Source organism: Medicago truncatula, chromosome 6 (genome assembly GCF_003473485.1).
Source record: "Medicago truncatula cultivar Jemalong A17 chromosome 6, MtrunA17r5.0-ANR, whole genome shotgun sequence".
Classification (NCBI taxonomy): domain Eukaryota; kingdom Viridiplantae; phylum Streptophyta; class Magnoliopsida; order Fabales; family Fabaceae; genus Medicago; species Medicago truncatula.
The window spans coordinates 30,131,684-30,145,092 of record NC_053047.1 but is presented as its reverse complement, the minus strand read 5'-3'; the positions used below and the strand labels follow the sequence as shown (position 1 = coordinate 30,145,092).

Below are 13,409 nucleotides of genomic sequence, written 5' to 3'. Positions count from 1 at the left end.
TCTGAAGCAAGTTTATATGCAGGTTTGGAAACTGCCAATGTGAAAATTAATATTTAAAAAAAAAAAAATATATTACTATTAGAGACGGAATTATTTGCATTAGAGACGGATTTTTTTTTGTTTCGGTATCACATGTGAGTGACAGATATTTGATGTCAGAGACGGAAAATTCCGTGTCTAATTGGAGACGGAAATATAAATTCCGTCTCTAACAAGCTTAGAGACCACAGATTCAACGACAGAACCTGATCCGTCTCTGGTTCCGTCTCTAATCCATTTAGTGACGGAAATCTTGTATTTTAGAGACGGATTTCGCCCGTCTCCAATTTCAATTTTTCTAGTAGTGTCAGTTGTATGTAGATATACACAAGTAGGTCCATTGCATATGCATAAAACAGCGGTGAGGGCTTCGGTCCTGGAGTACTAGTTGCTCAACAGCGGTGAGGGCTTCGGTCCTGATGAATGCTTTAACCATTCAAAAGCGGTGAGGGCCTCGGTCCTGATTGGTACCACATGCATAATTGCATTTCATTAAGAAGTCTAAGATGGTGTCTTAGCAGTGGTCATGTCATTTGCATGAGTCTTGGTTGTTGATTTCGGTTATTATCTGATAGATGATGTTGGTGTTGAATATGTGTTATATATTTATATCCATTGTGATTATGGTGTATTGTTGATGTTGTTGTTGCTTGTGACTTATACATATATATGTTTACAAGATAATGTGTTGTTGATTAGGGTGTTAGATTCAATTGATGATTTTAACATCTATATTTATTGTTGTGAATCTCACCCCTTCTGCTTGAAAACGTTGTCCTTCCTATGGGTAACTTGCAGGTGATCCTGAGTAGTTGGTGGTGGCTCATTGTCGTGTCTAGGGCTCTGATACGTGGGATGAGAATATCTATATTATTTTATTGTTGTTTTCCTCCTATATATCAATTTTTGGAACTTGATGATGTGGCCCTTTGTTGGTTGACTTTTGTTGTTTAGGCTTAATGCCAGGATATTGTTGGAGATTTAAATCGTTGTGGGTGTTATTGAAATGCAAAACTTTCCGCTGCATTATCTTGAAGTTATGACTGATGTTGAATTAAATAGTTTTATTTTCTATTTAAGAATTTTGAATTTACAATGTAGCATGCCCGTTGTGAAATTACTCTGATGTATTTATGCTATTTTACTGCTTTTGGGTAACGGGGTATTACACATCTACTCGAGCTTACTACTTTTAAGCATAATTTATCATGTATTACGTTGTTGAGATGTATGTTTTCAATGCTTTGTTACGATTTTTTTTTCTTGTAACAATTTTTGTTTTAAAATAAATTTTTATACTTGAATTTAAAATAAAACTATAACAAAAAATTAATATTTTTTTGAAAGAGAAAAATAATAATTTAATAATATATAAAATATATACTAAGAACATAATTTAATAATTTTATTAGAAATAAAAATATCATTTTATGTCATTTTACATTTATCAGCTAGTTGAATCACTAATTTTACCAAACACTTTAATTAGCTTATCAACTATCAGTCATCAGCCATAAACTATCAGCTATAAACTATAAGCTATCAACTAGCTTATAAACTATCCGTTATTTTTACCAAACAAAGCCATAATACTATTGAGTTTGGTGCCTACATATAAATTAACGATGATCTGAATCGACAAACTTTGATATTATATTAGGTTTTCTTTATTGAACCTAACTGATTCTTACAAACTCTAACTTATAAGACGAGGAGTGTCTCTTTATAAACTCTAGTCACGCCTTATTTTTAAGCTTTATATATGACCTTTATTCTCACACCATAAGAGATAAAATAGTGAGAGAAAATGTGCGGGGGGAAAGGACCATTCAAAACTTTGAAAAAGAGAGAGGTCGGGCGGTATGGTGAGGGGGTGGCTATGTAGTCAACCTGAACACAATCACAACACTGTTTTTCTTTATTATCATTTCGGCGAAAGCAAGGATAATGGATATGGAACTGTTTGTGAGGTATGGCAAGGTTGGCAAAGTTTTCATTCCAAGGAAGGTGGATAAATGAGGGAAGGCGTTTGGATTTGTAAAGTTTAAAGAGGTGGTAGACGCGGCGTTGTTGGAACGAAAATTGGGTGACATGAGGTGGGGGAACTACATACTAAGGGTGAATGAATAAAGCTCATTTTGATAGAGAGGAAAAGGTTCACGAGATATGTGTGTAGATAGGGTGGAGGGGAATGGAGATTGTGATGGAGAATGGAGAGGTTGAAAGAGGGAAGGGAGGTCCATGCCTTGGAAGTATTACCATGTAAAGTGGTGTTGGATTAGTTGGAGTACAATTTTGTGGGTGTTTTAGCTATTCGTATTGAACTGAAAGTGTTGCAGACTTCAATCTTTATGGAGGGTTGGAATGGCATCAAGATGTATGCCATGGGGGTCGACATGGTACTGTTATGAAGCAAGGTGATTGAGGAAATAGAAGAAGATAAAAGAACAAAAGACATGTGGTGGGAGAAGATATTTAAGGAGATCAAAAGGTGGTCACCATAATACTATTGAGTTTGGTGCCTGGAAATAAATTTTTTTGTCTGAATTTTTTTCTAACATTAATTGAGGGGTTTAAGTAAAGAAAAAAAAACCTTAGTGTCTGAGATCAAAGTTCTCTCAAATGTAACCAAGTTGCTTGGGCTCCAGTGGCAAGGAGCTCCTTCCAAGGACGTATCCGGGGAATACCGGGTTCGATTCCCAGGAGGAACAACGCTTGGCCAGTGCGCATGCCTCTACGCATGAGCCGGATTAGTCGTTCACCTTTAGTGGGTCGGAAACCGGTGCGAAAGCCAAAAAAAAAAAAGTTCTCTCAAATGTTAGAGACCAAAATCAAAACAAAAAAAAAACATATTTGGACCAAAAAGAATGTTTTTGTTGGTCTGAGACTGACGTCAATTGAAGCCTTCCTTTACCATGATGCTATCCCTGTTGTTCTCCACATGTTTGTATATAGAATTTTCTTTGAATGTTGTATAAGCGTTTTGATTTCAATAATACACTATCTCGCTTTATTATTAGAGGGATCAACCGTCGTTTTTGCATGTGTTGTTTTCAGACATCGTGTATATTACTAAGACTATTTAAACAATTAACCCTTTTTCAAAATTATGGGAGTGATTTGTTCAAAAGAAATTATGGAAGTGAAAAAAGAAACTACTCCAATGTTATTGAATTGGCAACTTCATTCAAAATGCATAACTTTTTTTTAAGAAGTCAAAATACATAACTTTATATACAAAATTTACCCATTTTAATTCTTTAAACAAAGTCCTAAATTTTGTTAAAAAAATAAAACAAAGTCCTAATTTTTTTTTTTTTTTAAGGAAAAGTCCTAAAATATTTGTTAGCATCTTCAATATTCTAAAATTAGAAGTTGACTTAGTACTTCATTACCCCACATGTTAGAAAATTCAAAATTTGGTAATAATGTCATTTGTCACTAACTTAGGCCGGCACCATATAAAGAAACATATATAACTAACCAAACTCTTCTTATTTTCAATTTCAACTGTTTTTCTCTCCCCTCTTCATCCCCTATCCTATCAATTCTCTCACCAACGAAATCTTCGCCATTTTCTCCTACAAATTTTCATTTTCCTCTTTTAATTTCAATCATTATTATCATCATATTATTATTCTCAGTTTTCAACAGGATCAATCAATATATTCCTAATGATCAAAACAAATTGTAGATTAATTATTTACAATAATTAATTTATTACCATTCCAAACCTTCTCTCTCGTTTTTTGGGGAAATCGAATAATAACCGAATTTTCCCAGAAACGAGAGAGGTAGGGACACATGTTGATGAAATATTGAAAAATAGAAACTTGTTTTTGATTCTGAATTTGGTTACAAAATGTTGCTTCTTTTTTTGATAATGGATAGTTAAGATTTTGTATGAGAAAGAAGAAGAAAAAAAACATGGAAGAAGAGTTCGTGGAGATTGAGGTTGAAGAATCTTCTTTATGTTTTGATGATGAGATTGATTTTACTTATGAATTTGATGCTCCTATGTTCTATGATTTTACAACACAAGAAACGCTTTTCGACGATTGTGAAGCAGAACAATGGTTTGAATTTGCACAAAGTTATCCACCTTCACGTAAGAATTTATTTAAGGAAAATTATTAAACCTAGTTGTTATGTTTTAATTTTGTTGTTTTTGAAAAATAGGTTTTTTAGGAGTGAAAATTATGGAAATATAACTACCAAGTCATTAAAAGTTGCATTGTAAATTCGTGACGGTGAATTTTGCAGAATCTTGCAAAAATTACGAGGATTTTGCAAGCAAGCTCACCGTGATTCCAAACATACATTGAATGTTTAGGTTTTGATTGGTTTCTTTTTTTGGATGTGTGTTTTTCTGTGTAGCATTTTTGATGAAGTTTAGATACGGAAATGGTGGTGCAACTGAAAATGGGAATGTTACTTGTGGGGATCCTCACCACGTTTCAACAATGGAAGACAACAATAGTAGAGGTAAGGTTTTCATAATTGATGGCTTAATGTATCGAGTTTTGATGCTAATTATAGTATGGAATCACGATTATGACCGTGACGTCAAGTTCATTTTATGTCTATCTAATTGTATTGTGATGGCAATTGCGACAACATTGATCATGTTTGACTGGCATGTTTTTTAATATCTTTGCGACTGTATTATGGCGGCAATTGCGACAACTACACTCGTATTTGAATACATTTTATAATATCAAGTCTCGCGATCTCAATATGACTCTAATTGCGATTTAAAACCTTACCTTATATTCTGGCTACTATGGAGATTAATGCCTTATTTTGTTGAATATTACTAAAAATGTTTGTCACGGGTTTTTGCAGAAAATGATTTTGCATTCTTGTGAAAATGATGATGATTATTACTTTTTGTAATAATTATAAGAATAATGATTTTCATATTCACATTTTTGCCTAATTAATATTCCTGTTAAGCATATTGAATTCTCCTTAAATTTCTCGATATTATCGTTTTGTTATCTAGTAACTGAAAACATTTTTGTTTTCAGGGGTTGAAAATTGCAATCAAACAGCACAAGATACTCTAGATGGTAAGATAAAGGCTCTAACAAAGTCAAGTTCATCAAAATCTAAAGTTTTCACTTTCATGAAACCAACGGCAAGTCATTTGGCAAAGCTGAAGAACCCTCAAGAAGTTCAAAACCCTCGAAATTTAAGAAGGTATTATTTACGTCTCACCTCCTAATTTGTTTCTTGGCGAACAATTTTGTATTGAGTTCAATGCTGTCAACTATAGCGTAGCGGTATGTGAACAAATCATTATTGTTCTGCGATACACAATTTACAAAGTATTGTAAAATAGAGGCATAGCGACCTTATAACATTGTAGCGTAGCAGAATTTAAACAAAGTGCTATTTTCCGCATTCTGCATTGGTAACACTGATTGAATGTCTCGTTATGTAATTGACAATTTCTTTATTTTGGGTATGTTTTTTTATAAATAGTAAGTTATATCAAATTTCCTCCTTGCAGGATTCAAGAAAAAAGTTCTGCATCCATAGATTTACTATTAACGAAGAGGCAAAAGCTTGAGTCCGGTTACTTGCGCAAGGTATGATGAAGTTTTTATGTATATAAACTTCATTCTAACATTTTTGAACTTCTAACCTTACTTTAGCTTAATTGAATTTGCAACCTCTTTAATTCAGTTGTCGATATTTGATTGAGTTCGTTGGTTTTTTTGTTTTGTTTTCATGACAGGTTGCTCAGTTGAAGCATCAAAATCTTCTTACACATAAGAAAACTAAGGAGGTAACCAATTTTTAAGGAAATATAATCTATTAGAGCGTTGTGAATCACAAATTATTTAAAATAGCGATTTGTTCGAATTCAGCTACAATCCTACACTACAGTACTACCAGTGACGCTATAGCTTCTATTCGACAATATTTTCTTCTAGATATCATACATAAAAGAAATAGCGATTTTTTCAAATTCCGCAAAACAATAGTGCTATATATAGCCGCTATTTTACAACATCGATCCATCATCTGTTTGATTTGAATCTAACCGATATGATACATGTCTGATTTTAAATTGTGATACAGGTTGATCGTACCAATGTAAATTTAGCCTCTAAACCAAATGTTACTATTCCTAGAGAACCTAATCTCCAAACAGCAATGAGAGCACAAAGACACAAGTATATCAACTACTTCTCAAGATCATAATAACCATTTTAGTGAAATTCTATATCTTACGTTACAAAATGTTGAGCATAATTTTGTCCCTTTTTCATAGACCTAAAACTAATGTAGAATCAGAGGAGCATGCAAAATCAAGTTTTCAGGTTCTTAAAGCGCGGCCCTTAACTAAAAAAGTAAGTATACAGTTAAATTATTTTCATATAAGTTATAAGTCGTTTTCTTAAGTCGTTTACTTGATAAATGGAATATGGATATGTCAAAAAACAATTTTCACAAGTTCTCTCAAAATTTCAGGGTGGAGGTACATTGAACAGCAATTCCATCTCAAATAGCGAAACAAGGTAATGTCTATATATATACTATAATAATATCGTTATGATTACAAAATATACATGAAGATTTATCTTTGCCAATGAAGCACCAATATAGACACGGAACTGACATGTAGACACTACTATTAAGAAAATGTAAATGATTAAATGTAACTACATGTGTCTGTGTTGGACACCAGACACGCTTTCAATCTAAGTCGATGCTACGTAGATTCTTGGCTGCATCTTTTCATCTTTTTTTGCGCATGTTCATGAGCAATTATGAGTTCGCTCTTATCGTGTTCTATTTCTTTCAAAGGAAAAACACCAGTGTTGGCTCAAGGCAAGAAAAGTGTCGAACGAATAGCAAACCTCAAGGTAGCACTGATGATAAGGTAAGTGATCATTATAAGTGAAAATTTCAATTCTGTTTCATTTTCCTTCACGAATAAGTCATTGATTATATATATGTTGTGCTCAGAAACTCTCAAGTAAAGGAGAAAGAGGTGTCTTCCGAAATATCAAAGTATATCCCTTGGTAATTCATTGAGAGCATGTTTATTAATTGAAGTTTCTCATGTTTGTCATCTGTGGATCGTGTACAACATCATCTTCTACAAATTCCTAATGCATATCGTAAAATATTTATTGTTTGTTCAAATTCGGCTACACTATAAATGATATAGCGTCGCTGTTTGACAACATTGGTTTGTGTCTCTTCCGTTGTTATTCATTTTTCTTCTTCTTCTTAGGAATCAAACGACAAGAGATTTACCGATGAACCACCAACAGAATTACTTAGCAAGGTAATAACTAATTGCAATTGTTTTTTCTTTTGTTCTAATTTTATTTTCAAGTAATTTGCATCAAGGTTAGCATTTACTACTTAAGTTATTTTTTTTTATATATATGCTTCATTTTTTGGATTAATGCACAATCAAGTTCCTTTACTTTTCTTTCTTTATTCTATTTTTGTTTTTTATTTCTATTTGTTGGCCTACTTTGTAGCTCACCCTAACATCTGAAGCCAAACAAACTGCAAAATCACAATCAAAGAAGCAGTCAATTTCTAAGGTCCATCTCTCTTGGTATTTCACTTTAAATAGAAAATTAGTCTTGTTTTCGCTTGCTTTTCATTTTTCTTTTTTGAAAACTCTGCATCCGATCCAAGAATCGACTAATCTGAGGGGGACCATTCCCACCGCCCACTTGCTGGTGCCCCATTTAAAGCCAGAGCCAGAGCAAAGCTCTGTATGGACTTACCCACTGAAAATGGCACTTGCTTTTCATTGTAAATCTTTGAAAACACAATCACAATTTTTTATTCATTAAAAAAAAAGTGGCACATTTATAATTAGCAGTGGAAACAAGACATTTTTACTCAAAATTAACAGCACCTAAATATTTTTTTTTTTTGTGTGTTTCTTCCATCTCTATCGAATCATGGTTATATATTCATATCATTTCATTGCAGAGTTTGAAGGAAAATAGACCTGGATCATTGCGCCAGGAGCATGAGGTATGTTAATAGTTGTGGATGCACATTCACTATAGTTTTTGTTGTGTATGAAATACATTCAATGTGTGTGATAAATAAATTTCATATTGTATAAAATAAACACTAGTAAAATCGAATTTAACCAATTTTAAAATCATAAACACTAGTGAAATCTCCCTCAAAAAAATAAAAATAAATAAACACTAGTAAAATCGAATTTAACCAATTTTATAGTTTTTGTGAATTTGTAAGAGTTTACTAAAAAAAGAATTTACATGTGAGTTAAATCATTTTCATGACTTAAAATCGTAAACTCAAGAGTTTAGCAACCCCAACTGTCACAGTCGCCTCATGATCTTTGATATTATAGAGAATTGCGATAAAGTGTGGATAAAGCGGCTGCACTTGCAGTTGTGTTCCTATCGCAGAGACATGAAACCCTTTATTTCGTGGATTTGTATTGTTTTTCTAAACATTTGGCTACTCAAAACACTAAATTTCACTTATATATGAAATTCTCATTGTTGTCTCAACATTTTATTTCAAGATGATGAACTTGGTCAAAGAAGAAATTCAAAGGTTATGTGGCAAGCAATATCAATGTGCTCAAGAAATGGGGTCCCTTGTCACAAAGCAAACATGTATGCTGGTAAGTTGAACCAAATCTAAATATAATTTTCTTCTAATCAATTCTTTAAAAACTGGATCGTCCAATTCAACCAGTTGAATTACAGTTGCTTCAACTAGTTTTGATTTTTACATATTTTATTTTTTATATACTTTTTTCGTATTTATTTTTTTATCATATGGTTCAATTGCCATTGAACCATAATCTGGTGTTCCCACCAGATCAATCTATAGTCCGGTTTTTAAAACATTGCTTATAAATTTTTTTCGGTTTAAATATGTCTTTAGTCCTTGCACTTTCATCAGATTTTGGTATTAGTCCCTACAATTTTTTTTGTTTGGAATTGGTCTCTGCACTTTGTAAAAATATTGGTATTGGTCCCTCTATTAATTTTCTGTTAAAAAAAAAGGTTTAAATATGCCTTTAGTCCTTGCACTTTCATCAGATTTTGGCATTGGTCCCTACACTTTTTTTTGTTTGGAATTGGTCCCTGCACTTTGTAAAAATATTGGTATTGGTCCCTCTATTAACTTTCTGTTAAAAATAAAACACAAAACTATTGGTATTGGTCCCTGCACTTTGTAAAAATATTGGTATTGGTCCCTGCACTTTGTAAAAATATTGATATTGGTCCCTGCACTTTGTAAAAATATTGATATTGGTGCCACGTGGCGTGAAATGATTGGGCCACGTGGCACTCCGTTGGTTTTGTGTTTTTTTTTTAACAGAAAGTTAACAGAGGGATCAATACCAATATTTTTACAAAGTGCAGGGACCAATGCCAAACAAAAAAAAGTGCAGGGACCAATGGCAAAATCTGATGAAAGTGCAGGGACCAATGACACATTTAAACCATTTTTTTCACCGTGTCATTGTTTAGATACTATTTTTTTTTTAGTCAAGATACTTCATAACTAAGTAATTTACACAATACTAACCCTCTCGATTTGACACAGGAAATTGGACATTAAATGATAATAGCCATGGTTCTCACTATTGGTGCTCTTTAGTCTAGATACATTTGCTTAAACTTGCACATAAAATTCCCTCAACAATTGGAAGCTCAATTATTCTTTCAAAAAAAAATTGGAAGCTCAATATAAATTGTAAGGAAACCATCCAAAGGGTCGTAATTTGCTACTAGTGGTAACAAAGGGGAAACAAATTATTTTGGGAAGAAGTTCCAAAATGGAACCTAATACCTTCATTGTACAACAAAAATCATTAGACAATTGGAAATTCTCTCTGCCTATTTCCCTTCCTTAATTCTATTTCTATGTATAAAGGAAGTTACAAAATGCAATGTCAATGTGATACAGACTGAGGCATATGAATTACTATACTTGTAAATTTCTGACTTCACTACATTTACTACTATAATTTGTAGCACACTTTTTTAGATGTTTTCAACAGCGGGCTGCATTTGACATTTCTATGAAATTTTCTTGAGATTTTACTAACCACAATCATATACTGACATGAGCGTTGGAGTGCAAACATACATATATACATCATTGAACATCAATATTGTTATCGAGTCACCACGATTCTCAAAATCGTGTTTCCGTCAGGCCACTATCACAGAAAAAACAGCTAAGCTATATACTAATGTATTCTTATATTTTCTACTAAGAGAAAGCCCATAACATGAATTTAAAAAGAATTAAGAGAAAAGCTAAAATTAGCGGTCAATCGGCACTTCTATTCCCCTCCTGCCATGTATGATTGAAATGCACCTGTCAATTAAACTTTAAAAGCTTTTGAATGCGGTGCATCAAAGTTGGCGGTCTACCCTTAAATTTGACAGTCCCATGATCATATCAACCAACATTTCTGATCTTTACTATACAATTTGATGATTTTTGGCAAAACAAATTAGATGACAAGACATTGGAATCATGACACACGTGGATGTCTTTTCAAAAGCATGTAGATATACTTGTCTTGATTTCAACTCTGTCACCTAATTTATAGCCACATCAAAGTTCAACATTCAAGTCCTCGCAATGAGAAAAATATTAACGTAATGATTAACATACTAAGATATGTCAATCAAAGAAAAATAGCAATGTCATCAAATTAGACGGGAAAAATTGTGATTTGGTCAAAATTCCTAAATTGAAAACAAAAAATTGCAAAATTAGAAATAGAGGTATTGTCATGTATTTAACACCCCCCACCACCCCCCAAGTTTCCCCCACTTCTCCCAATTTATTGTGTGTGAGTCTAGAACTAGACTAGGCTACTTAAATAAATAAAAATAAATATTGTGGGAGACTTAAATTGCATATAACAAAAAATTAAATAGAAGTATTTGGTAGATGGCATGAATCTTACCAAAGAGTGTGCAGGTTAAGAGCCATAATGAATTTTATATGCATATCATCACATGCAAACATAGCTCTAACGAGCACCCCTATATAAGGATAATTCCATGCCATTTCAAGAACAAGATTCATTACTCCCCACTTTATCAATGTGCACTGGTCGGAGGAAAAATACCAAAATTCTAATGCAAACTTAATTAAAAAAATGTCTATGTAAAGAGCTCTTTGCATACATAAATAATTATTCATAACTTGGAGGTTGCGAAGGCAAGCTACCAGAGCATCAAATAGGAGTCTCACACCTCCTCCAATTTGTTCTTAGAGTATATTTTGGTTTTCTTTAATTATGTATTTTGTTATCAAGAGTAACTAAAAACTTTTTGATTATGGTTCTAAGATGAACCTCTATTTATTTGTTGGAATCCAATTTAGTTTTAAATTATTATAAGAGTTATATTTAGTTTGCATATGTGATGGTCGGATTAGGCAAGTATACCAAATCGTTTACCAAGTAATAAAGTGATAAGTAAAGTATCGTATCCACAAGGATTGTCGTTTCGTCCAAAAAAGTCGCGTTACTTAATTTAAGTTGATGATATAAAATAAAAGAGATAAGGGTTAGAAATTACATAATTTTTATCTGTTTGCAACAGAGCAAGTTAGCTATTTTTGGTTGCAAAAAAGGAAACAGCGGTTACGACTCTTTGAATCCCCTTATTTACTTTGTTGGATATTAAATAACATTCATGTCGTGTTTAGTTATCTTAAGTAGACTATACAAGTGATGAGGTTGTTGGTACGTTCTAACCTAGTCGGTTGTCAAGCTGCACCTGCTGATGACACAGTGATCCTTATGTGCGGGGGTCAATACTATCTCGATTGATCTAGGTCTATCCATCCGATGGCTAAGTGCACATGATGATCGCACGGTGATCCTTACGTGCAGGGTCTTACTAATTCAAAAGTAATTGAAACATAGACTTAAATTGACGTTCCTAGTTTTCCAATGGCAGTGTACCTACTCTAGTTTTGATATTGCTTTCATCCATTGTTTTTAGTAGTCAAAAGGTAAATAAGACCCAAGTAACGAGGTTCTTAAAACTTCGTTCGCGAATATGGCCCATTGTTCTTGTCGGAGAATAGAAGAGTCGGTGAAGTGGGTGTGGTGCACCTTTAGCGGTGGTTGACAGTTATTCATCACTAATACAGATGGTGTACCTACAAGGACACTCCAACATCTAAATCATTTAGGTACCAAGGTGTTTTGAGGAGATTTCTTGGAATAAGAGTGTATACCTACTTTCGGTGCGGATCACACTATTTATAGGCCCTAAGGCGGACGATTCGGTTCTACCTTTATGGATTCATGGGCAGGAGACCATTTGATTATATGAAGGGATCATATGGGTTATAAGCCCGTTATCTGGTGTATCGCAGGCCTTCACTGGTGCATATGCTCCGCAACTATAGAGGGATGGGGGGGCTTAGTGGGGCTAATTAGACACTTTTTTTTTTCTTTCTAATAGTGGATAGTCATCCAAGTAAATGTGTAATTTTAAATTTAAAATGCACAAACACTAAGTAATTATTTTTCCTATATATGAGTTGATCCTAGTGGAGTGTTTGAAAAAACATAATAACATTATATATTGACTGAGCTGAAGGGATATTATGTTACAAATTGATCAAAGACGTTTTGAATTAATTAATATTTTATAAATGGCTTCTTGAAACTCCTAAATGCTAAAAACTATTTAATTGAAATTAAAAGTAATAGACCATTAACTTTTAACTATAAATTGATCAAGAAAATCCTCTTTATTACATGTAAAAGAGGAAAAATATGGCTCAATTTCTCTTATTTGTTTATTTTATTATCATCATTGTTTCTCTTTTTCTTGTTGAAGCAAGGGAACCAAGTATGTCATTTTTTACATTATGTTCAATTTTCTAATTTTATCTTATGCACAACACTTATCACAATTTTCTAACATTTTTTCTTCTTACTTGACAATGTAGCTAAAATTCCATGTGTTTCTGACAGTGATTGTCACAAGGTCAAAAAACCTCTACTTTTAACGTGTATTGATGGTATTTGTCAATACACTTTAGAAGCTACACCATTTGATTGATGTTTATTTGGTGTCTAAATTTAATTGTATTTATATGCATTGCACTCTTTTTCCTTTAGCGTATTTTATATCATTGTGTTTTTATTTTTAAGTTTTTAATGAGACACTTGTTTGTAATATTTGTTCTCTTGGGTTTTGGTCTAGTCCCCTAAGATTTTTTTTTCTCTATTTATGAAGTTTTAATAATATGTTCTTTGAGGTGTTCATTTGGGATGTCTATACAAAACTATAATATATAAAATCAATGAATTGTATTTGTACTTGATAATGTTTATACTTTTATGA

General features: G+C 32.8%; 1 protein-coding gene and 1 long non-coding RNA gene across 4 annotated transcripts; both read left to right on the top strand.

Annotated features, from left to right (window-relative positions):
- Positions 1-3,565: 3,565 nt before the first annotated feature.
- On the top strand, positions 3,566-10,077 carry LOC25497156 (uncharacterized). Of its 3 annotated transcripts, none has more exons than XM_024785775.2 (15): positions 3,566-4,147; positions 4,417-4,524; positions 5,070-5,241; positions 5,555-5,633; positions 5,783-5,833; positions 6,130-6,224; positions 6,323-6,401; positions 6,523-6,569; positions 6,859-6,934; positions 7,021-7,065; positions 7,292-7,345; positions 7,548-7,613; positions 8,014-8,058; positions 8,585-8,686; positions 9,622-10,077. In XM_024785775.2, the coding sequence occupies exons 1-15, from the start codon at positions 3,943-3,945 to the stop codon at positions 9,634-9,636; spliced, it is 1,239 nt and encodes a 412-aa protein (XP_024641543.1). In that variant the 5' UTR covers positions 3,566-3,942; the 3' UTR covers positions 9,637-10,077. The 3 variants fall into 3 exon arrangements, with proteins under 3 accessions (XP_024641543.1, XP_013452472.2, XP_024641546.1); XM_013597018.3 differs by having other exon boundaries at positions 7,021-7,077; XM_024785778.2 differs by lacking the exon at positions 9,622-10,077 and having other exon boundaries at positions 7,021-7,077; positions 7,548-7,627; positions 8,585-8,631.
- Positions 10,078-12,789: 2,712 nt separating this feature from the next.
- Positions 12,790-13,409, top strand: LOC25497157 (uncharacterized). Its single transcript, XR_003013358.2, has 2 exons — positions 12,790-12,911; positions 13,012-13,409. It is a non-coding gene; the product is annotated as an uncharacterized lncRNA (long non-coding RNA).

What these genes read in the sequence shown, in the direction of transcription:
- LOC25497156 (XM_013597018.3), top strand. Translation starts at nt 3,943, where the DNA reads ATGAGAAAGAAGAAGAAAAAAAACATGGAAGAAGAGTTCGTGGAGATT. An exon ending in ATCTCAAATAGCGAAACAAG is followed by an intron (nt 6,570 to 6,858) that starts GTAATGTCTATA and finishes TTTCTTTCAAAG; the next exon opens with GAAAAACACCAGTGTTGGCT. An exon ending in AAGGTAGCACTGATGATAAG is followed by an intron (nt 6,935 to 7,020) that starts GTAAGTGATCAT and finishes TGTTGTGCTCAG; the next exon opens with AAACTCTCAAGTAAAGGAGA.